The 25,504-nt window shown below is 47.2% G+C and overlaps 1 protein-coding gene across 1 annotated transcript in view; it reads left to right on the top strand.

Moving 5' to 3' along the window:
* Positions 1–25,504, top strand: part of CSMD2 (CUB and Sushi multiple domains 2) — a 542,149-nt gene that overhangs the window by 450,976 nt on the left and 65,669 nt on the right. Inside the window, exons 43-50 of the mRNA XM_044997694.1 lie at positions 1,741–1,929; positions 6,000–6,177; positions 8,111–8,256; positions 15,771–15,851; positions 16,958–17,071; positions 18,869–19,057; positions 20,057–20,203; positions 23,552–23,740. Of these exons, the coding sequence (XP_044853629.1) occupies positions 1,741–1,929; positions 6,000–6,177; positions 8,111–8,256; positions 15,771–15,851; positions 16,958–17,071; positions 18,869–19,057; positions 20,057–20,203; positions 23,552–23,740 (1,233 nt within the window). The remainder of the gene's footprint in view (positions 1–1,740; positions 1,930–5,999; positions 6,178–8,110; positions 8,257–15,770; positions 15,852–16,957; positions 17,072–18,868; positions 19,058–20,056; positions 20,204–23,551; positions 23,741–25,504) is intronic.

Here is a 25,504-nt window from a genome sequence, read left to right as displayed (position 1 = left end):
GGGTCGAACTCCGCGGCTCCCCCGTCGACTCCACCACCGCCGTTTGCAGTGGTGGAGTACCGGAGTCGACCGCGGCGCTTCCGGAGTTCGAACTATCGCGTCTAGATCAGACGCGATAGTTCGAACTCCGTGAAGTCGAACTCACCGCGTCGACGGGGAAGGTAAGTGTAAACCTACCCTAGGTGTGGATTTTCTGCTTTTGGAAGGCGCTGGGCTCCTTGGTTCCCTGGATGCTGAGCTCCTTGGTTCATCCAGCTGCAGCATGAGCAACAGCAGTGCTGTTTCCCCTCACAATGTCCCTTGGCCAATGTGCCTTTGGAGGAGCCGTCTCACAGGTTGAGTCTCATGGCTCATTCGCTCCTTGCTCCTTCCCTCTCTGCTGAGGGGCCCATTGGTCATTGCAATACACTGGCAGCCTCACTAAAAGAAGCCAACGGCTGAGCAGCCCAAAGAAGCAGATTTCCATTTATATGCCTAGTCACAGCCCCGTTTCTATATATACCTCCAGGGGAATGGGCCAGTGTATATCTGAGTCTGCAGGGCTGTCAATCCGGAGCTCTCATGAGTACTACATTTCCAAAAACACTTGGCCTTCTCTGCATCCCCATCCTTGGTGGATTCAAGCATTGACGGGACCAGGTGTCCTGCAGGGGAGCTGTGTGTTTTGTGACGAAGGAGATGAGGGTGGACTTTGATGTGCCGCAGCTGGGGGCCGAGTGATCCTGCCACCACAGAAGAGAGGCAACCTCGGAGTGGAAAAGGCAGAGCATATCTCTCTGTCCGTATGATGCAGCCAAAGGCTGGCAAAGGGCAGACTCTCCAGAAATAGCACTAAAAGAAGCTACTCAGACCTAATTGAAAACATTAATTTTCCCTCGGCTTGCCCATGCGTGCACCATGTAACTCATGCGCTGTTGTACGATTTAGGGGGAAAAGCCCAGACCAAGGCACCATGGGTAATCTCATGGAAATTGCTATGGAAATTAGCTCTGGCTGTGCTGATCAATAACTCATCGTGTCAGGCAGAGCATGTTAGCCCATTGCCGTCCATTTATCACCAAACCCACTTCCATTTTGTTGAAAAACCAGGCAGATTGCCCCCATTAGAAGCAAGCTATGGGTTGACTCTGCAGATATAGGCCTCGTAGAGACAGGATAAACCAAGAGTGGGGCCCATTGCTCCATGACCGCGCCTGCCACAAGTAGCAGGATTTTCTAGTCACTATCGTTCAGAAGAACGTTTGGCTCTTTAAACCCTTTATAGAGTCACCACAAAAAAAAAAAGAAAAGAAAAACACCAAACCAAAACCGCCAACCATTGTGAAGAATCTAACAGTGGCATTCTGGCCCCACTGCAGTCAATGGCAAAATTCCCATTAAATTCAGTGGGGCCAGAATTTGACCCGAAATCCCTAATCAGGCCACCCCAAATCCCTAATCAGGCCAGCTTCAAGCCCTTCTGGTCCTAAATCCAGCTATAAGGCAGGGAGGAAAGGGGTATTTAATGCCATAGGACGTGTATTTATCAAGGGATTTTTGTCCATCGGGGTGACATTTTGGCCATCTCCCCTATGCCTCATTTCCTCCTCCACCCATTATACCTCCATCCTCTAGAGCGACAGCCCAGATATGGTGAGGATGGTGGCTCTAACTACAAAACCCTTGGCAGGAGGGAAAAATGACTCCAGCCATTAGAGGAAAGCATGAAATACAGAACCTGTCTCCTTCTTGTATTTCCAGCCTACGAACTCCAAGAGTGTCCTGACCCTGAGCCTTTCGCAAATGGCATTGTGAGAGGAGCCGGTTACAACGTTGGCCAGTCCGTATCTTTTGAGTGCCTTCCTGGATACCAGCTGATTGGCCACCCAGTCCTGACATGTCAGCACGGCACCAATAGGAACTGGGACCACCCACTGCCCAGGTGTGAAGGTACGACTTTATCGGGTCACCTTTGAACATCATGGGGATTTTCTGCGTAGCCAAGGAGTCTGCTCAGTACTGGCTTCTTGTAACTTGCTTGCCTTGGGGATTTTGATGGATCAGCTGGGAGGAAGGAGGAAATGACATTGACTTTGTATTTTGAATCCACCTTCTCTCTAGGTCAAAGCCCAGATTGCTGACTCAGGTTCATTCAAACTCATATGCAATCTGGCTTTGTGCCGATGCTGATTAGTGGGAAGGGAACAAGCTCGCAACAGCAGCTCAGTGATACTGGGGGATGCAATAGAAGAGATAAAAATATGGTCGGCAGTTTCTTTGTTTTATTCATGTGATCCTCGAGGGCATAGCTCTTCCTTTCCTAAGCCTTTGTGTAGCATTGCTGTGCACTGTTTAACAGCTGATTTGTCTCACCCCAGAGCCAGCTGCATTACATCAGTGAGCAAAGTGTTTATTGTTTGTACAGTCCATGGCTCTTTACATTTGTAAAACCTAAAGTGCTTTGTGATCCTATAGGGTGAAAGTTTATCTGGAAACATAAGCTGCTGCTAGAGACAGGCCTGAGCTGTGGAGTACGGATATAGGTCTCGACCCTGGTAGTGTTTGGATCAGCGAGTTAGGGTCAGCCCACTTTGAGAGGTGTGGGCGAGTGGTGAAATTCACACCCGGACTTGAGTTCATCTTCCGAAGTTAGGGTGTGTTTGCATCCGGGGTTATGATTCAAGCCCATCTCTGGCTAGCAGCGTTTTATTCTTTGCTTGTTCCTTTGCTGACTATCAATGGGAGTAGTGCTTGTGCAATAAGACAGTATATGGCCCTGAGAAGAATATGCCTGTTGGGCCTGATTTTTGAAAGTGCTGAGCACTTAAAGCACCCATTGTCAGAACCTCTGCAAACCAGGTCCATAGTGCCTGTCTTCCAAGGACAAAGGTGGGCTTCACAGATTTTAATTATCTAACCCTCTCAGCTCCACTGCCTCGTGTATTATCAATTTTATTGTACAGATGAGGGAGCTGAAACACAAAGCATTCAAGCGACTTGCCAATGGTCACCCAGCAACTCAGTGGCAGAGGCAAAAATTAGAACCCAGATCTCATCAGTTCTTAATCTCTCCAGGGACGGTGTCTCCACATTATAAATGCATTGATTTGTCTTCTCTGCAAGCTCCCCACAGAGCACATTTCCCTGAGCGCTGTCATGTGGCAACTTCAGAATCTGAGCTCCCTGCTTATGCTAAGAAACCATCATCGTTTTGTTGATTTATTAACCCCTGAGAAATTACTGCCAGCTCTTGGACAGGTTTATGGCTGCACATGGCCAGCATTCTCTGCCTGGTTTTCTTTCTATTTTTTTTTTTACTTTTCCTCCTTTCCCAGCCTGCTATTTCATGCTGACATTGAGCCTGATTAGAAGAGTGTTTTATTGTTCTAAATAAGTTTTGCCCTTTTCCCTTTCAAACACCTATCAAAGTCAGAACTTTATGATGTGTCGGAGCAGCTAAATAAATAAGGTAAAGAAATGGGGCTTTGATTAGCTCCGCGCTTTGTGTTTGCAACGCCCAGTGCTGGGCTGAAGTAAATTTAATCACCACCCCTGTGCTGAGCCCCTGCTGAGAAAAGACCCTTGCAGCTATCGGGCTTCAGTGGTAGGATTGTGTCAATGTGCAGTCTGGTCTCCCTTGCGCAGCGACTGCTGCATCACTGAAATGCTGCTGAATCTTTCCCTGTTGGAGGCGGAATTCTGTAATGATCTTAGCAAGAGTCTCCGTTTGCAAAACCTGTGTCTGCCGCTCTGATTTCCAAGAGTGGTTTCAGGGCGTTAGCCGGAGTGAATGGCTCGGTGTTCTTGACAGCCAGTCTGAAATGTGTCGTTTCTCTGTTCAAACCCCAGCAAGGCTATCTTGGCCTTTCATCAGTCCGAGAGAACGACTGAGTTATGTGCAGTTTACTGTAGCGGAGTCTTTTATATAAAACCTTAAGAAGTGCAAGATTCCCCCTGTAAGCAGGATGGCTTGTACCAGTTGCCTTCTACTGGGGGGGGCTACGTTTGTTTTTCTCTTTTGAATCAAGACTCCTTAGCTCTAGAGAACATAAAACACAGAGGCCATGTCAGCTGGTGTCAACTGACTTCAATGGAGCTCTGGTGATACGCACCCGCTGGAGATGTGGCTGAATATCCCCCCATTCGCACCCAGTCCTGTAAGGTGCTGAGCTCTAGCCGCAGGTGCTGAGCTCTAGCCGCAGGCGCTGCACACCCTCGATGCTCCTTGACTTCACTATGCCTTGGAGGTAGCAAGAGCAAGCCCCTCAGGTATTTAAATAACCGTTCTGCCCACATTTTCCATCCAGCCCTTTCTTTCATCCCTGCTCGCTTTCTTTAGCAAGAACCCAGCTACACCACGAGGAAGGGAGTACAAAGCAATTGGCATGTCCTGCAGTAACTTCTGAATGTGATGCTTCAGGAGCCACATACTTAGGTGCAGTAAGAGGTGGTTAAGTAGAGTGTGGGGTGGTGTTTTTGCCGAGGAGTCACTGTGCACACTGGGCGTTAGCACTATTCATATCACTGCCAATGCTCCCTTTCCAGATTCTTAAACACAATCACCAATCACTGTCTGTTTTTGCATAGAAGCTGCCCATGAGTAATGGTTGCCCTCGTCCAACAATCTCCCCTTCCCATGCAGGTCACAGCGGAAAGTCCATTTAACTGGAAGAGAAGTAGTGATTTTGACATAAATCTGTATAGGCTGAGATTTCTAAAGCCACTGAAGGGATTCCCTTGGGAATCACTGGGTTGCACTGGTTTTATTACAAATGAGAGGACATGAGCATCCCAATCTCCGAGGTGGTTTTGAAAATCTCATCCCTGTTATACAAGGGGTGGGTGTGTGTGCGCGTACACGCACGCTCTCACTTGGACTGCTCACGTGAATAGGCAAAGCGGGATTAGGCACTTAAATACCCAGGGCCTGCCTCGGATCTGATTTACACCGTTAATTGGAACTAACTCCCTTGAAGACAATGGAGCGACTCCGGCGTGAAACACTGTGTGTAAGCAAGAAGAGAATCAGGCGCACAAGGTGTGAGAGACAGTCCTGTCTGCAGGGGGCTAATCACGCTCTGCAAATCCGCCAACGCTATTCCAAGCAGATTGGAAAAGGTTCTGCATCCGAAATCTTGCGTCCTAGAGAGGCAGCATGATGCAGTGGGTAAAACCTAGATGTGGGACTCGGGAAGCCTGGGGTCTGCCACTCATCTGCTGTCGTGCAAATAACAACTACTAATAATCCCCACCCCTGCTCTCAGCTCCGCTCTCTAAAACACCAGATGTCCGGCAGTTCTGGCCCAGGTCATGGCTTATTTATGGTTGGGTAGCTTTGCCCACTGACGGGTTTAGGAACATGCTGTTCCCCCATGGGTACACATGGCTGGAGAACCCTAGTCCCTGTATTGGAGCATGGGGTGTGGTTTCTCAGCGCACCTGGCTGTCAACTGGGTACCCAAAGCCTCTGATTGTTTCTGCCCGGCCCTGAAGCACTAAGCAGGGTTTACTGTTAACATGATGGAGATGAAAAGTTTAGGCCAGGATCCACAGATTCCTAACGTGCACATTGGGTTGGGTCCAGGGTTTTGGGCTGGATCCATCTATAATCAGAACCACTGTCTTGTCTAGCTGCTCTATCTCTGTCATCTCATGTATTTGTTGAGACCAGTCACTGCAGACCCTCAGTGCTGGCTTATTCCCTGTTGACACTGTGCAAAGGACATGGAATTCAAATCTTGCCTTTATCTTGAACCTTCTGGGCTAACGGGAGCTGGGAGCTATAGTCAGACATCTGGATCAGCCTCTGACTCTCAGATCGCTCCTGAATCATCCTCTGGGGCTGAGGAGCAGATCAGCATCGTTGGGCGCAGGAGTGAGCCGTGCATCCATCTCTGCTCAACTGGAGGGAGGAGGTTCACAGCAGGGGAAGGAAGGGAAGGGAGGCGAAGGGGGGCAAGGGATCCAGGAGGGTTTTGTTAATTGTATTCGTGTTTCTCTTTGTTATTAATGACGTGCAGTCCCATGCGGAGGAAATATCACCACCCAGAATGGCACAGTCTACTCCCCGGGCTTCCCCAACCAGTACCCCAATTCCCAGGACTGCACCTGGCTCATCACGGTGCCTGCAGGGTATGGGATTCATCTCAACTTTACACTGCTGCAAATGGAGCCCTACAATGACTTCATCACCATCTGGTGGGTGCCTCGGCGGGCGCAGGAGAGCTGACTTGGTCGGTCAGTCGGCCTGTCTGCCTGATCTGTAGGGATCTGGGCCCCGGTTCAGCAAAGCACTCACGCACGGGGATAGTTCCATTGCCTTCAACGGCGTTATTCATGTGCTTGAGCGCTGTGCTGGACTGGGCCATTATAAAGCATTCGGGGGGGAGAGAAGATGCTTCTGGAGGGGTTTGGAATATAGCTAGGAGTGATGGGAATTTGGCCTAGTCAGTATCAGCTCAGCGTCTGATAGGCCCTTTCTCCATAGAGCCATGTGCTGTGCTGGGTTAGGGGAATGGACAAGATGAGCTGAGAGATCGTCTCCAAACTTAGCTTCTGTGATCTTAACCTAAAACTTAGGCTGGATTTCAAATGAAAAGTCCCCAGAGGGAATTAGACTGACCATGGGCTGGTTTCCTAAAGGAACTGGTGGAAACCCCCTTCATTTGGGACTGGGCAAAGATCTGTAGATGGATCCTCAGCCGATGTACATTGGCCGTAGCTCCAATGACTTTGAGTTTTCACCATCCTTTTCCCATTGACGTCATTGGAGTTATGCCGTTTACAGCAACCAAAGATTTTGCCCCTGGAGGATAAATACTGTCTAGGGACTGAATGGCAATGGGTCTTTCCAAGCCTTAATTCTGTGATCACTGCCTGTTCAAGAACAAAGAAATCAAACCCATGCTGTGCGCAGTTTAAATAAACGCCGCCCTCATGCGGCCAGTCTGACCCAATTGCTCTCTCTAGACGCTGCATCTCTGCTGGGGGCAAATGCAGGACATCATCCCAGCTGAGACCATTGTTAGGTTACAGGTCCTTCCTCCGCCTGCTGGCTTCTCTCCTCAGCCCGGCCCTTCATCTCTGAAATGCTCTGCTGAAGGGAATAAGAGAAAATCTCTTGACAGAGGATACTTTTATGAATGGCAAACGGGGTCTTTACCTCAAGCTGAATTTAGATTAAATGAATCTGGTTCAAACTAGCATAATAGGAATTGCCTTTTGCTTCAGATTTCACAAGCAGATGTTTTCCCGGGCTTGTTTATTCCTTTGCAGAACGACTTTGTGGTACTAGATAGATATAGAACAGGGGGGAAATACTACATTTGCTGATGTCCTCTTTAGCCTTTGCTTTGTCATCAGTCATAAGTAGTTATGCAATCCAAAGTGAAATCACAGAACGCTTTCACTCAGAGTGAGGGCACAGATTGGCTTCAGGGATGGAGAGCTGGGTTCAAACGCAAGCTCCCAGAGATCAGGAGCCAGGTCTTTAGCTGGTGTAAATGGGCGTAGCTCCACCAAAGACAGTGTAGCTAGGCTGATTTACATCAGAATTTGGCTCCAGGAGCATGGCAGGGTAGGATCTTCATCTCCCCTTAGGGAAGAAGTCATGCCCGGCACATCAATAACTCCACCCACATTGGTCCATCAAGGGGGGCACATGGGGCCAAACTTCCTAAAGAGCTCAGAGCTACATTTTCAAGTGCTCAGTGCCCACTGTTGGAGCTGGACATTCAAAGGAGCTCAGCATCCACTGTGCACCAAAGTGCAGAGCTCTTTGGAACATCTGGCCTTAATTCTCCAAAGGCAGGTGATGAAAGTTCAGAAGGCTGAGATGAACCCTCTCTTCAGAAGCAGATTACTGGTTACATCTGGAGTCCCTATTGCCTGCAATTATATGGGCCAACCTGGAGAGAATCCACTTGTACCACTCTGGAAGTGAAGTTATTGGCTGCCAAAGGAGTAATGGGAAACCTAATGTCGCAGACTGGGGTGGTGAAAACAAAGATAGGGCAGGAAAGAACAGGAGGTTGTGTGTATGTGTGCGTCGGCGTGCCAAGAGGCCGATCCCAACCTGGGATAACAGGGAAAGGTGTAATGTGGTTGTGTTCTTTCTGACTTGTGCTTTCAGGGATGGACCACAGCAAACAGCCCCACAGCTGGGCATGTTCACGGGGAACTCAGTGAAGAAATCTGCCCAAAGCTCCTCCAACCAGATCTTGATGAAATTCCACAGTGACACAGCCAACGGAGGGATCTTTGCTATCTATTTTTATGGTCTGTATTGCTCATTGAGCAGCCTGTGTTTTAACTTCTTGCCCCACGATTTTGTTGCATGTAGAGGGGTCTGAGCCAGTTGTGGGTCATCAGGAGGAGGAATAATGCTCATGAAATGGATATATTTAGAGTGCGAGATACAGAAAATACCCTGCTGCTTGAAGCACCGTCTCTCAGATGAGACCTATCATGAAGGGTTTGGCTCTCAGAGAGTTGGGACCTGCAATTTTGCATGTGCAAATACCTGCCTTATGCACACACTTATAATTTCACATGCAAAGTAGGCATGCATATGCCATGCAGAAGCAGAAATATATCAGCAACTTCCTGATAATCAGAACACAAATCAAACTCCTGCAAACTAGCAGCTGTGAAAGATCCTATGGCATATCTCACAAGGTGACAGCTATTAATATGGCTCTCCTTGGCAAATTCTATTTCATGTCAATCCATTTTGTTCCCTAACACTCCCACTGCTTGCAATTTCAGTTGGATATGGTGGTATTCTTCCAATTCCATGCTAAACCGCTTGGGTAGCCTTGCTGTGCTCTGTTAAACCACAGTCACGTTCCAGCCCAGAGGTGGCTTCATTTCCCAGTGAGAGAAATGATTCCTTAAATTATTCGGGGATTCTTCGGTCTGAGTGAGTCGCATGCTCGAGAAATGTTAGGTATGATGTTGTAAATAAGAGCATTTTCACCCCACCACTAAACAAGAGTCCAACTTTAAATTGGATTAGCAAACAAGAACCTATGACAATTCTAGGATTTCGGAAAAGGTGAAAATGACCTTCCACTCATCACAATAATTCACTTGGAACAACTGCAACAAAGTCTAATATCAATTACATGCCAGTCTGTACAGAACACCAAATGTTATGTCCAATAATGGAAAGGCCAGTATTACATGGCCAGGCTAAGTTTAAAGAATCTTTGCTAGGCTTCTGGGGGAATTGCTTGATTACTGCAAAACACAATAAGGTGTGTATTGATACACAAGGGATGTGTGTATAACAGTTATGCACAAAAAAAAAACCTATAGAAAATCTGACAATGGAAGGGAGCAGTACATAAATCCTACTGCAAGTCAATTGACGCTTCTTTTACTGGGAGTTGGAGACCAGAGTTACTATAGTGAAAGCCCACCAGAATATATTTATATTCACGCTTTGTATTAAAGTTATTTTTCTGAATGTTCTTTATGATCTAAAGAGAAGTACTGTGTAAGAGTCAGGTATTGTTATTAAATGGTTGAGACACAAGTCCTGCATCTCGGCAGGGAGTTAGACTAGATGACCCTTGTGGTCCCTTCCAACCCTATAATTCTATAAAGGACTAGTAAGTGATTAATAAGATGTCATAAGCATTTGAGCCCTGCATCCGACCTGAACCCACCCTAACCCGACTATAAGTGTCAGGTGCAAGGAGGTTGGGAAAACAACCAGACCAGCTCGGGTCAGCTCGGCTCCTTTCCTGCTGCCCGTGGTGTTGCTGTGGGGGCGCTGTGTGTGTGAGTGTGCAAGGGGAGTGTGCCAAGGAGTCCAAACACTGCTCACCTTGCAGCTCACGCACAGCACAGCAGGGGGCAGCAGCTGGCAGGAGCAGGGCATGCAGGGGAGGACAGCCGACCCCATGGGCAGCAGGCAGCCATGGCACTGACCCAGGTTCAGGGACCAGAGTCAGGGGTCGGTCAGGTTGGAAAATGACTCTACCCTCTCGGATCAGGTCGGGTGGGCTTGGGTGCGGGTCAGGCCTAATAATTAGGCCCAAGCAGACATCTAAGGAGCATGTTATAGTGATGAGTAGTATGTATATAAGCACCTCAGCAATTAGATGGTTATAAGCAGGCTTGGCAGGCTCAGACTTTTATCGGGAAATGTCACTAAATGTTGATTTCACCGTACACAGATGAAAAAAATATTTTGATAATAATTGAAGTTTACAGTTGGGCAAAGTAAGAAAAATCCCACTCAAGAACTTCTTAGAGTTTGCTTTAAGGATATTTGCTTTGTATATTTTGCCATGTGATGTTGGCTGTTTGTGTTTTAATGGTTGTAAAGCATTAACTCTTTGAATCTCAGCATCTGCTGTCCTTAAATAACTAGCATCTAGTCCCACATCATCTGAACCCCTCATAATTTCCCACAATTGCGAAAATTTAAATTGATACAAATCAGAAGAAAATCTTAACGCCCATATTGCACAATAGTGAATATTTAAATTGATACAAATCAAACTGTGCAAAGCCTAGTTATAAACTGTGGTTGTGAGCAACCTGTCGCTCTGTTGTACTCAGGAGCCGTTGCTTAACCGTCTATTAAAGCATCTATTCCTGGATTATTAACCCCTTTAGAGAATACATAGAAATGGAACCTCAGTATAAACTGTGGCTAAAAACTTCATTGATTGAGCTGGTTGAAAAATGTAAAAAAAAGTGCACAAATTTCATCCATTATTTTTTCATTGAAATTTAAAATTTCAGTGAGAATTTTCATTTTTTTAAAAATGACCTATCAGAAATCGTCTGCATCTCTGTTAATTAATGTTAAGTTGAGTTGAGGTTGCTTAGATTACATATCCCACCAAAGCTAACCAGAAAACAACCAGGAAATAAGCAGCTGAATCATCCGATATTCATTCCTCTCATTTGATCCCCATTTCAGCCTCAGGCACCTTCCTTCTACCAACTCATGCCTTCACCCTCATCCTGAGCAACCAACTTCCACAAAGTATTTAAAGATTGATTGCCGGCTGTTTAGCCCTCCCCAGATCATTCCTTTCCAATGGTAATCTTCATCCTGGTGTGCGGGGGAGGCACACAGCCTGGGTTCTGTTTAATGTTCTGCAATCGTCTCTCTTGGGGACTGAATACTGTTACTATTAATGCTTTCTCTGTGCATACGCCATGATAAAAAGACATAGGGTCAGATTCTGCTCTGTTCTGCTCAAGCTTTGTATACTTCAGTGGATAAGTTGCACATGGTACAACAGAAAATTTGCACGCAGGTGGCTCACTGGTTGACCAAAGTGGGTGGATTCATTGACAGTGCCAACCATATGCCAGTGTAAGTCCACTGAGTTCCATAGAGTTTCCTCTGGATCTGCCACAATGCAACTGAGATCAAAAAATTTCTCTTTGTGCATGCACAGGCTTTCTTAGATCGGGCACACAAGACATCCCATTACATATCTTCCCCAATGCAATGATGAGCATCATCCGCTTACAGGAACCACCCCCCTTTTAACACCTACAGGGAAGCATCTCCTGGAAAAGGAGTGGTTCAGGGAGGCTGAAAGGTTGGCAGCATCCCTTGAAACTTGATGATGTTGCACCTATTATTAAATGCTTATTTCAGGTAGCAGCCCAAGAACCTGATGTGTGAAAGTGATGAGAAAGGGTGTTTGTGGCACAGTAACTGAAGGGTGGGCCTCAGTGGTGTTTCAAAGACAAAGGCTGCACTTTGTTGTGGTGCAGGCACATCAGGGTGCTTTCAGAGGAAGGTGTATCAGTGTGGTATTATCCAGATGCTGAAACCTTCTTAATCATGGCCCTGTATTGAAATGTAGCCCATTAAGGAATAGAGATTGATGCTCCAATTGCTGGGTTATCTCTCCACTTAAATAGATGCTGTCAAGCATTTTAAAATAGCATTTAATTTAAATTTTGTCTGGGTTTTTTTTTTATTCTCCACTGTCAAACATCCATTTTAAAGCTTGCAAATAGCATTTCTCTTTCTCTCTCTCCTAGGTGTGGTGTTTGCATTTCCCCCTGGGTTTTTTTATATATATCTATATTCCACAATCAAGGGGATTAATTCAGTCTTGGACTCTGGAATCTTTATCCCACTGTGACATAAAAGAACGGAAATTTATTCTCTCTTTTACGGTCACACCTAGAGCCGAGATCAGGGCTTCCTCCTGCTAGGTGCTGTGCATACCTAGTGAGAGGCAGTCCCTGCCTCAAAGTGTTCACAGTCTGTATAGAGAAGACAGAGGTTGGGAGGGAAAACAGAGGCAGAGAAATTTGCCCATGGTCACACAGCAGGTCAGTGACTGTGCTGGGATTAAACCTGGGATTTTTGAGTCCCACCACAGTGCCGTCTCCTTAAAGGGGACCGCTGAGAGAAAGTGATAAGGACCCAGACTTGGAAAATCAGGCCCTTTTATGGTGGCTCGGGTTGAGCTCCGCAAAATGGAATAATCAATCACTGTTGAAAATCTTGGCCTAAAGCCCAGTCTGCCACTTAGGGTGTGTCTACACTGTGATCACAGGGTGTGATTGCAGCTCTCTGGACACACCTGAGCTAGCATTAATGGCGCTGGCTTGGGTCCTGGAGCAGCGAAGTAGCTGCAGCACATACTCTGCAGTGTGGGCCCACCTCCTGAGTTAAGCACCCAGGATTCCAGGCTTCCGCCGCTTCTCTGCTCTGGTGCCCAAGTTAGCTGGATTAAAACTAGCTCAGGTGTGTCCACATGAGCCACAATCACGCTCCCCGATTGCAGTACAGACATACCACTAGCGTGGAGTTTTATTTAAATTAAAATAAATCTTTGCAGAGATGCTTCTGCCATTAAAGCAGTTGTCCAACCTTTGCTCTTTCTTCTGGGGCTTTTTCTCCCTCTCCTTGTTTTCTGTTAGCCATAATAAAGCACCTGTTGTTTATCCAGAGGCAGAGTGTCCAGAGGAGCAAAGGTTTGGAGTCTTCAAGCAAGTGTTTATTTCTGGAAGCTTGACAAAATGGCTGATGGGAAATTCACTCCCGTTTCCTCCCCCTCCTTCCCTTTTAGTCCTCCATGACCAAAGAAGCTTTGCAGGAGAAGTGACAGGTTTGGCAGTTAAACTGCCCAGATCTCTGGAACATGCATTGTTCTCCTGCTCATTAGCTCATCATTTCACTGTAACTTTTTGGTAAGTTGCAAAGAACTTGTATAGAAGGCATCTCACAGAATTACAGATCTGACAGTTCCCTTTGATCTCCTCTGTTCAAGCTTAGCTCATTATGATGATGTCAGGATTTTTTTTTCTTTTGCAAATGTTGGGCCATACACTGCCCTTAGGCGGTGCATGGGTAAAAATAAATCAACCTCTTCACCCAACTCTTTCCAAACATTTCATGAACATTAATTGAGCCTCACAACCTCTCTGGTGAAGTAGGAGAGGTTATTGTACCCGAAATTTATAGATGGGGAAACTGAGGCACAGAGTGGGGTGAGTAGGTGTCTAAAGTTAAGCAGCTAAATCCTAGTTTAGGCACCTAAATATATTATAATAAAGTCTTAAGCACATTGTTCTGCTGCTGCTGTTTCCACTAGCTTTGTAGAGTTAGTGAAAATTAGCTCCTCTTTAGTAGCTGGATCATCTACATCTGGGCTTAGCAGCTGACACCAATTGTGGAGAAGTTTATGGTGGCCCAGGCTCGGTGGGAGGGGTATGATAGAATAGGACTGACCTCAGAAAATGCTTTCCAAGAAGAGTTACTCAGATCCAAAAGCAGATGTTTTAACCACGTTCACATCCCTTGTGTGTTCATCTCCATAGGGATTGGAGTGTGAAGCCATTATGAGCTCATCTATTGGTGAGCAGCAAATTATTTTGCTCAAGTTCTAGAATATTTACTGACGGTTCATTTCAGGCTGTATGTTCAATTGTAAAATGTGCTCTTTGTTGTGTTTGGCCAGGCTCATAAGTCAAACGGTATTGTTTTTGTTCCCTGACTGGTTAGCTTCTTTATTTCACCAACACAGCGCCAGCTGAGAAATGTATAATTAAACATCTGGTTCAAACCTGCACTATTGTTTTTTACATCGCATACCAGGGAAGTTACACTGTGCACTGCAACCTGCATCTTCGATTTTAATATTCTCAGTTGGAAGTTCAAACCAGCTGCATCCCAGGAATTATTTGCAGAATAAAATAATGAATAATTCCAAGTGACAAATCAGTGAATGTTGCAATCTCAGTTCAAGGACAGGGACCAAAGATGAAATTCTCAGAATAATTATTCATTGTGAATTATTCACTTGGCTGCAGAGCAGAACAAGATTTCCACCCATCCTGGTTATTCCTGGATTGACCTAATCCGATTGAGGTTGTCCGGTCTCTTCCACTAAGTATCCCAGACTCTGTGGATGATCCTATCACCTCTGCACACAAGTCACTCAATAAACACCAGTCACCCTTCATCTGTTCACAAACTAAGCCCTCTGTTCTTTCATACCAATACAGAGCTTTCTTCCCAGTGACTTTGGGCATGGAAGCTTTGTAGTGTGCTATAGATGGCATTCTAGGCAGACCAAGACTGCTGAGAAAAATGTTCTTGTGAACAAATTGCTGCAGCCCAGCACCATATAGGGTTTCTTGTAGTCTTCTTTTCACTCTCCTTCCATTCACCTGTTTCCTGGGAGGAGAAGTGCTGCATAGTGTGCTGTCCATGGTGCTGATTCTCAATACAGACACCATCCCAAGGACCTGAGAGAGACAAGGAGGGCGAGGGGTCCTCTGCAATCATAGGACAATGGTGAGTTAGTAGACAGCAGGGTGTTTTAGAAATTGTTGTAATAGGCATAAAACAAGTGCATGTTTTTTTTAGTGTCCTGCTGCCTATTAACTCTCCATTGTCCTGTGACTGGAGAGGTGTTAACTGCCCACTTCATTTTAAGTGGTCTCCTACAATATGTGTGAAATTCTTATTTTTAACAATCTGTCCCACCTTATGTTTAGCTTGGGCATTCTGGTTACCTTCTCCTTACCTGAGGAAGAGTTCTGTGAAGCTCATAAGCCAATAAAATATATTACCTCACCCTCCTTGCCTCTCTCATGTCCTGGGACTAACATGGCTACAACAACACTGTAATAATACCGGGGGGTGTCTTGCATCTCCTCACCTGCCCTTTCTCAGAAGCCAGATTGGGCGTATGTTGGAATCCATTGGCTATTTCAGCACTGGCTTTGGCTGTGGCAGGCACTGAACAAAGCTGGGTTAATGTAGGGAGCCTGAGCCAGAACTGTACAGTCCTGATAATGGGGGTTCACGTACTGTGGAAGGACGGAGTCGATGATATTTTCATAAGGTGTTAAGTGTAAACTAAGGCTCAGCCATGGCCCTACCGAGAGAGGGAGGATGGTCCAGAGGTTACGGGGCTATCCTGGAACTAGGGGGACATGGGCCCTGCTGCAATCTTCCTGTGGGACCTTCCACTAAATTTAGCATCTCTGTGCCTCAGTTCCCCATCTGTACAATGGGGACAATAGCACTGCCCTGCCTGTCGGAGGTGCTGTGAGGATGGAAGATTGTGAGTTGCTCAGGGTAATGGGGACCAGATAAGTAACTGAGATTGATACTGCTGGGTTCTCCACCCTTTTTCCATGCCGCAGGGTGGCAGTTTATTTCAGAGAAGCAGATCCTTGTACCACACTGAGCAGTTGTTAGGCATGTGCGAGCCTTATCCCGACAAGTCACATCCCGTTGGAAGCAATGCCATGCCCTGACGGTTGCTGTTTTTCTTTCTTTTCAGCCTATCAGCTCTTCAAATGCCACCCTCCGACCATTGTTCCCAATGCCGAAATCATCACCGAGAATGAAGAGTTTAACATAGGTATCTTCTCCCCACACCCATCCCCGTAGGATAGGCTGCATCCGAACAGATGAGAGCTCCCTGTAGTTGGTGTCTTGGCTCCAGTGCTATATGCTTCAGAGGAACCCATCTAATTCTGCACTAGTCAGTATGGGAGGTTGGAGGGCTTGCCCTAGTTCGGTGACTGGCTTATGCACCGAATCAGCTGGATTTGATAGTCTTTTATCCTCACTAGCGTAACTGCAAGGACGCGTCTCCTATGAAAGCCCAGTCCGTGTTCAGAAACATACAGGGCTATTTGCCTCAGTCACGTCCTGCCGCATTAAGATGTTTCAGGCGATTAAAGTGTGTAGCAGGCCATGAGGCTTCAAACAAAAGCTTTCCTCCTTATTTTTGAATGTTCAGTGTTGTGTCTGTGTTTAAAGTATGTCCACAGCCAGAAAAGTCGCCATGATCAAAAGCTACCTTGCTCACTGTATCTGCTCCCGGGCCAAATCCTCAGCTGGTGTAAATCAGCATAGCTCCACTGAAATCAGTGGAGTGACACTGATTTACACCCGTTCAGAATATGACCCGCATGTGCCACATTTTACTTGTATAGCCCTGAATACTCTATCTAGCTATACTCCACATATTATCCCCATATAGCTATGGGGGGATCCAGCTGGATTTGTGTCTGTCTTGCGCATTATCAACACCATTGCCAGCTAAGTTCTGGTTGCAGGACCCATGCTGGTATAAGAACCAGAAGGAGGTGGGTTCTCAGATCCTGAGGGACTGTGCAGCACTGGCTGTTAGAAGGATCATGGTATGTCTGTGCAGGCACTCGGTCAAATTCACCGATGTGCAGTGGACCTGCGCCTCACTGAAGGCCTTAAAAGGTGGTTGAAGTGGGTATTAAGTGGAGCTGCACACAGGTGAATTTCTGTGGCTGTAGAATAGGTGAGTTGTGCAATGATGCACTGGGTCCCCTGCAGTCAGCCCCTTTGAGCAATCTCCTGAAATAGCAGCTACAGCGGGAATGAAATGGTACCTAAGCCTGGTACTGGCCACTCTGCATAGGGGTGAATTTCATCCTTGATAAACCAAACCTGCTCCCCAGCTGAGGGCGTTGTCTTTTTTTCCAGGTGACATTGTGAGGTATCAGTGCCTCCCCGGCTTCACCCTGAGCGGAACTGAAATCCTGACGTGCAAGCTGGGGACTCATCTCCAGTTCGGAGGGCCGCCCCCCACCTGCGAAGGTAACTGGCCTGGGTCCCAACACATTTGCAAAGCTTTTCTCCCTGAAAGACCATGGTGCAGGGAGCAGCTCTTCTCCTGCCATGGGACTCGGTCTAGCCAGCTGCAGGTACTGAGCAAAGCAGGGCAAATAGTAAAAAAATGTATCAGTTAATTTATGACAGTATCCGTCTGAGAAATGATTTGAGAAATTATATGTAGCCAGTTGCAGCCCTGCTGACTGCCGTGGGAGCTGACGGCTCTCAACCCCTCCTGGTAGAATTTGTCTAGCATTGGGTAGAGCTGTGTTATGCCTCGAGGCCCCAGCAGAGGAAATCATTTGAGCACATGCTTAATTTTAAGCATAAGTGTAAGTACTTCCCCGAGTCACAGCCCGAACGAAGCCTTTGCAGGCACTGTTCTGACACAGCAGACACCTGGCTACATCCGTGAAGTCATTAAAACAACAATCCAAACATCCTTGTCCTCGGAGAGACAAAGATCCCTCTCTGACCATTTGCCAGTGATACATGAACCCCTGTAGCACCACAGAACTGACTTCAGCTAAGTACAGCCCTCCTGAGGGCAGAGTCTGTGAGGCGCAGCTTCTGGATAAGTACTACACAGTGCATTAAAGGAGAGAAAATTGAATGCCCTGAGTGTGATGCATCACACCCCTTCCTGTTACTCAGGAGGAATGCCAAAGATGCAACCCTGTTATCTTATTTATCCTATCACTTCCTATTGATAGGTTTTTTTCCACTTCAGCCATGGTTATCTCTTCATCTTCTTTCCGCCATCTGGGCATTTTTGCTGTATAATGGGAGATTTTTCTATAGCTTTGTCTCTCTCTATTAGTGTGAGAACGGGGTGGGAGGGGCGGTTGTTTAGCTATTAACTGGTGGTGGTTAGCCTGCAAGCCAAGAGATTGTTTCAATGATATCTGGTCACCAATTTACAGAGGTAAAAAAATCATTAATGGGATTAAGGATTTGGAAAGAATCCACTGTCCCTTCTGGACAGCTCTTGCTGTTTTCTGTAATCCCAAGTATAGCGTTCAATACAGCATTCAATCGCTGATGGCTGGATGTACAGATAAATAAAGATCCTCTTATGGGTTTGTATTTTGGTGTCTCTTGGGTTAGGTTTTTTTGGTTTCTTTTTACACCAAACTTTTATTCAACACTTGCTTCTGGTATAAACACTTCTGAGATTGTGTGAGATCTAGGGATTAGAGCAAGCAACTAGGACTAACTAGGGTTCTAGTCTAACTGACTTGCCTAGTAATCTTGAGCAAGTCTCACAAGATCTATGTCTCAGTTTACCAGTCAGTAAAATGGGGATAATAAAGTTTGCACGGTCTTGGAGGGAATATTCTGAGGCTCGATAAGAGAATGGTTGCACAGTGCTTTAAGATTGTCAGTCAAAAGGAGAGGCCCTGATCCATCCCTGCGTTACTCCAGTTTTACACCCATGCAACTCCCATTGATTTTGACAGTTTCCTCACACAAAGCTGGAGTGACACAGAGGTCATTTGGACCCAGCGCATGCAAAGTGCTGTTTTTTCCTTGACTTCAGCTAGAGTTGCTGGGTGCTCAGCACTCTTAAAAAGCATCCCACTTACCGAGGAGCCTAAATCAGGATTTAGGTCTGGAACTTTCCAAGGTTCCCAAGAGAGATAGGAGCCTTTTCCCCTTAAACCACGTTGGAAATTTCAGCCTAACTCTAAGCTCCTGCATTTTAAAACCTCAGCTTTCCTTTCTTCCCATCATTTTCTTCTGGCCCCTGAAACGAGGTCTCATTTTCTGGGTTTGGTTTAGTGCACTGCCTGATGAACGAGGTTCTGACGGACTCCACCGGCGTGATCCTCAGCCAGAGCTACCTGGGGCGTTACCCTCATTTCCAGACCTGCTCCTGGGTGATCAAAGTAGAACCCGGCTACAACATCACCCTCGCCATCGAGTACTTCCTGAGTGAGAAGCAGTACGACGAGTTCGAGATCTTTGATGGTAACTGTCGCGTGAATCACACGGACACTGTCCGTTGGGTGTGGGGGAAAGGACACAACCGTGTAGCAGTGAGCGTTGCTGTTAGTCACTAAACACTGTCTTCCCTGAGCCTAGGGGGCTCTTTCCACCGACACGCCTATCACCCTGTGTTGTGCTTGGAAAAATCCCCCCTAAGTGGGTATGTCTACACTGCACTTAAACACCTGTGGCTGGCCTGACTTGCGCTCATGTGGCTTGGGCTACGGAGCTGTTTGTAACTGTGGCGTAGACATTCCCCCAGTCACAAGATTCTAGAGCCCAGTCTCCTGTCTGAGTCTACACCACAATTATAATGGCCCCGTCACCCAAGCCCTGCAAGCTGGAGTCAGCTGACGCAGGCCAACCAGGGGGTGTTTAGCTGCAGTGTAGACGTACCCTGGGGGAGCATTTCGAAGCTCTAGCTTTGCGCTTCCCTTCTGGGTGAGGGAGAGGCCGGGATTTCATCGTGGCGGGATGGCTCAGCAAAGTAGTTGGGACAGCTGTGCATGGAGAGAGGGAAGTAGCTGGAGGATGTGCAAGGCTGAAGAACAATGAGGAAGGTCGTTGGGGAGGATGGGTTGAGATGGGGAATGAAAGGATTTTAAAGCAATCCAAGGACACTTCCCTAAACCACACACCAGGCACCTTGCAGGAGAGCCGAGGGTCTCCTGCGTCACAGCTAAGCTGCTCCGTTCTCGCGCTCAGAAATGCAACCTCATGGCTGAACCGAGAGCACAGACCCCTTGCTCGTTGTCCCAGTGAGTGTGCAGAAGGTTCTGTCCCGTGAAGGTGAAGTCCTGGCCCCACAGAACTCAATGGCAATGTTCAAGGGGAAGTCAGAGCTCTCACAGTATGGCCAAAAGCAGGTCTGGCCATGTGTTCCTTCTGCACAAATCAGGTCCTGGTGTGTGAGGCTAGGAGTGGCTATCGCTATGGGGAGGTGCCGGGCCCAACCTTCACTTGTCCAATCTTTCCCGAAAGGTCCCGCTGGCCAGAGTCCACTGCTGTTGTCTCTAAGTGGGAATTACTCTGCTCCTCTGACTGTAACCAGCACTGGGAACAAGGTGTATCTCCGCTGGTCCTCCGACCATGCGTACAACCGAAAGGGCTTTAAAATCCGCTACTCAGGTGAGTTCGTCGTAGAGACTGGAAACCCGGCCCCTGAGAATGTGGCCGTTCCTTTGGCTGCCTCCCTTTGCTTTTCCTATTTGAGTGTTATTGTTGTATGAGCCAAGCAGGGCTGTGCTGGGGGAATGGAGCCGTACAGAGCATTCTGGAGCAGCCCAAAGCTCGCCTAGTTTTCAGTTCACTGATGTTTGGGAACCTGGGTCAGTTGGGGGTTTCCAAAGGAAACGTGCAGCTTTTGCCTGCGGTTCACCCTGCATGTTGTATTTCTGATGCCCTCATCCCTGTGATATCTGGGCATCAAACCTTTAGTTGGGGGTGGGGGGAGCAAAAACTCCAGGGAACCCTTCCTGAGGAACCGAAACCAGAAAAATGTTACGTGATCTCAGTGATCCGAAACTAATTCCACACAGCTCTCCGTAGACGAAATTCGACCCGGCGTTGAGTTGAGTCCCATCATCTGGAGTACTGTGTCCAGTTTTGGGCCCCACACTACAAGAAGGATGTGGAAAAATTGGAAAGAGTCCAGCAGAAGGCAACAAAAATGATTAGGAGGCTGGAGGACATGACGTATGAGGAGAGGCTGAGGGAACTGGGATTGTTTAGTCTGCAGAAGAGAAGAATGAGGGGGGATTTGATAGCTGCTTTCAACTACCTGAAAGGGGGTTCCAAAGAGGATGGATCTAGACTGTTCTCAGTGGTACCCGATGACAGAACAAGGAGTAATGGTCTCAAGTTGCAGTGGGGGAGGTTTAGGTTGGATATTAGGAAAAACTTTTTCACTCAGAGAGTGGTGAAGCAGTGGAATGGGTTACCTAGGGAGGTGGTGGAATCTCCTTCCTTAGAGGTTTTTAAGGTCAGGCTTGACAAAGCCCTGGCTGGGATGATTTAGTTGGGAATTGGTCCTGCTTTGAGCAGGGGGTTGGACTAGATACCTCCTGAGGTCCCTGCCAACCCTGAGATTCTATGATTCTATGAAGCCCAACGTACAGCATAGGCTTTTTGCAGACTCTTGGCATCGAGGGGGAATTTTATCCTAAGGAAGCACCACCTGTTGTGTGGATCTGAAGCCCTGATTAGACAGCTTCTTCCACCTCTAAGTCCTTAAAACAGCATTTCCCTCGCTTTGATCCATTTAAAGATCACTTTGATGCTGTGTTATTGAAGCCTAATATTGAGGAGATGCTGTCTGGTGCATAGCATCAGAAGCACAACACGTGGAACTTGTGTGAGAATCCGTTTGGTGCATGAGAAGTGACTCAGGGGTGACTTCTTGTATTACGGCAGCCAAAGGGAAATACTAGAGCTAAAATCCTGCTCCCATTCCAGCCACTGGGGGTTTTGCCATTGCTGTCAGAGGGAACAGGGTGAGTTTTAACGTCTCATCCAGCATAAACCAATTACTGACTGTTTACTAAGAATTCCTCAAAATTAATTAGCATCTTTTGGAAACTAGCAAATTTCAATTACTTAATGAAAGCCATAAACTAGAGTGCGACCCTGAGTGAATGTCATAAATAAATGACATTACTCAGTAAATGAATCAATTAATATTTAATTACCAGCCATTACTCCTAATTTCCAGAGCTGGGTAAATCGTGGTGGTTTTGCTCCTCTCAGAGTGGGCTTGTGAACATTTCCTTTTGGATTTCTGACCTGGACCTCCACTGAGAACATAAAAACTCAAAGCAAAACTCTTTCGAGCTCACTGAGTTTTACCTGTTTTTATCTCCAAAAGACTTGCAAAAATGAGTTTTGCCCAGCTTCCCATACAAGAAAAAATACTTGAATGATAGCTCCCATCCGACTTACAGGAAGTGGGGACTCTATCCTTGGAAGCAGTGACTCTACAAAAGATTTGGGGGTAGTGGTGGATAATCAGATAAACAAGAGCTCCCACTGTGACCCAGAGGGCTAATGTGATCCTTGGATGCATGAACAGGGGAATCTCAAGTGGGACTAGAGAGATTATTTTACCTCTGTATTTGGAACTGGTGCAACCGCTGCTGGAATCCTGTATCCAGTTCTGGTGTCCACAGTTCAGGAAGGACGTCGATAAACTGGAGAGGGATCAGAGAAGAGCCAGGAGAATGATTAAGGATTAGAAAACCTGCCTTCTAATGATAGACGCAAGGAGCTCAGTCTATTTAGCTTAACGATGGAAGGGTAAGGAGTAACGTGATTATAGTACCTACATAGGGTACAAATATTTAGCAGAGAAAACATGATCCAATGGCTGGAAGCTGAAGCTAGACACATTCCGACTGGAAATAAGGTGTACATTTTTAACAATGAGCGTAATTAACCATTGGCACCATCTACTAAGGGTTGTAGTGGATTCTTCATCTCTGACAATCGTTAAATCAAGATTGGATGTTTTTCTGAAAGGTCTGCACTGGGAATGGTTTGGGGGCAGGTCTCTGGCCTGTTATACAGCAGGTCAGACTAGATGATCCCGGTGGTCCCTTCTGGCCTTGGAATCTCCGAAAAGCACAGCAGCGTCTGGACTGTCACCGGCAGCATTTTCAGTGCTTCCTCTAGAATGCTGTGGTGCTTTGTAATACTGGCTCCGGGTCCAGCCCCAGTTTGCTCAAAGGGCGTGTGACCATCAGACCAACCATGCCTACTTGGAACAGAACCTGAAATCAGCCGCGTTCAGAGGCTTTCGGTGTTCAAGAACACCCCCGCCCCTTGCGCAGAGCACTCTCAAGGCCCCATCCTGAGCAGTGCTGAGCACCCACAATACTCATTGAATCCAGTGGGAGTTGGGGGCACTCAGAACCTCACAGGATCAGGTCCTGCATCTCACGGTGCTGTAAGGGCCGTCTCCGTGAACGGCTGCTCCTTCTCCCATGCAGGTGGGCCGAGCCTGGACTCCATTCCCCAAACATGCCCGCAGCACTGGGCTGGTGCAAAGTGGGGAAGTCATCTGGCATAGATCAGTGTAGCACGCTACTTTCCCCTTTGAGCCGGGATGGAAGTGTGTCTCTGAGTCACAGTTCCCTCCCTGGTCTGCTGCTGGAGCAGGACAGCTACGCACTGCCCCTGATGCAGGCCACAATAATGTTACAGTCTTGCCCTAAATATGTCCGGAAATCACTCGCGGAGTGGACGGGTTCTTTGCACTGTTGTTAATGATGCCCGTTCCTGATTATGTGCCATTGTAACATTTCCCCCTTTGTCTTTATATTTTTTGCAAACCCTCCCTTTCCTTGTAAGATCTTAGACCAAAGCAAATGCCGTCTAACACCTAAGCACAGAGAGGAGAATTTGTCTCGACATGGCGCCTCTTTTGTTCCAAGATATATGTGTGTGTGTGTGTGTGTGTGACACATTTTCCCCCTTCTCCAGCTCCTTACTGCAGCCTCCCTCCGCCCCCTTTCCACGGCTCGATTCTCAGCCATACCGGGCTGCAGCCAGGCAGCGAGATCCGTTTCGGCTGCGACGCGGGCTACCGTCTCATTGGCCACAGCAGTACCACGTGCTCAAGGCACCCTGAAGGCTACTACCACTGGAGTGAAGCGGTTCCTCTGTGCCAAGGTGGGGAGAAGACACATGAATTCCTGTGGGGACACCCAATCCCCTGAGCTCCTCAGTCTGAGCTCGGATGAAGCGCTGGCTTGCTTGGGGGCATGGGCTGGGTAGAACTGCACTGCCATGGCCCTTTCCCCCCTGCTCGCTGGGTGCGTCTGGCTGCGGGTATGGGCAGCGGGGAATGCTCACTCAGGGCGAGCAAGGGGCCAGGAGGTGGGGTTGATGTTACGGCTTGGGCTAGAGCTTGGGCTCTGAAGCCTTAGGGAGGGGGGCAGGGTTCCAAGCCTGAGTCACAACATGTACCATTGTGAAAGAACTGGGTTATGGTACAGCCCAGCCTGGAGCGAGGGCTTTCGGGGTTAGGGTGGGGTTTGCAGAAGCACCTATGGAGCATGGGTCTCCTTGACCTGCAGTGGGATTGTGGTTTCAGTGGCAGGATTGTGCTTCCTAACTCCCTTAGGCACATCTGCAAATCCCAGCCTCAGCTAATTATTGTGTGCTAAGGGGGAGATTTCCCAAGGCACAGATGACAGGTAGGTGCCCAGCTCCCATTGGCTTTCAGTAGGAGCTGGGACATAATGGTCCTTATTGATCATGTGTCTCTAGCACACGGCGCTTTGCACATGCATCAGAGGGGAAAGCTCCCGCCAGAACATCACCTGCTGCATCACCGTGTTCCATCCTTTTTTTTTTTTTTTAAACCCAGCTCTCTCCTCCCCACTCACTGCTTTTGGTATTTGTACCTGTTTTCAATCCCACGATCAACCCTGCTTTTCTCTGTTGATAAAACACTCCTCTTTATCTGGACGGGGTTTTCCAATAGCTCCGAATGTTTCTTCCTGTAATATTCCAAGTGAATGTAACGCTGGGGAATCAACATTGTATTGATGGTTCTCGAAACTGGCCAGAGAACAGGTACCGTGTAGGCAAGATGTTCTTATACTAGTGTTATCCGTTACCCCGCGGAGTAGCAGGATAGTTCAGGATGGGATTTTCAACAGATGTTTAAGTGTTTTAGGAGCGTAAGGTACACTTGTGCTCCTCAATTACTTAGGGCCAGATTTTGAAAGATATTTAGGTGACTAACACCCATTAAAAACCTGGGTGTTAGGCTCTTTTGTAAATCCTGTCCGTTTACACCTTAGCTTCTCTGAGGACTGGGAAAGAAACCCAGATGGCTACATCTTTCAAAATGCAAAACTCTGATGAAAATGGTTGCTGTGTGGGGAGGAACAGGAAATTTTGCAACATTGTCTCTGTTTTTTAACCATTTTTTGATAAATAGCATTTTGGGGTGATGTTGTTTGGTTGAAAATTGAAATTTCGACACAAAAAACTCAGGAGTAAAATTTGCAAAAATGTTGCTAACTTCTTTCTTCGTTTTTCAATCAACTGCAGAGGGCAGGAGGGGATATGGACACTCCAGACTGCTAGGGATTGCCCTGGGACTCACCATCTCCAATTGCAAGGGCTGCTCTGTGTTTGGTTGGTCTGAATTCCCTTTTAGAGTCTGTACTAACAGAAGGTCGAGTGGGGTAAAGCAATCCAAGCCGCGGAAAGCTGTGCTGTTAACAAGAGGCGGGTAAGGGATGCGGCTGGGGCAAACAAGTGACTAATCCCAGTCTAAAATACAAACTGGGGTAAGAGCCGGATAGTTGAATAGAGCAGCTGAATCAGACAGTAGGACACAGTTATATTAGCAGCAGGCTGTCATGGCAACTATAGCTCTTGAATCCCGGTGGAATGAGACATTAAACCAAGTGTGAAGAA

This window comes from Mauremys mutica, chromosome 23 (assembly GCF_020497125.1).
Source record: "Mauremys mutica isolate MM-2020 ecotype Southern chromosome 23, ASM2049712v1, whole genome shotgun sequence".
Lineage (NCBI taxonomy): Eukaryota > Metazoa > Chordata > Testudines > Geoemydidae > Mauremys > Mauremys mutica.
This window is presented reverse-complemented; position numbering and strand designations above follow the sequence as displayed.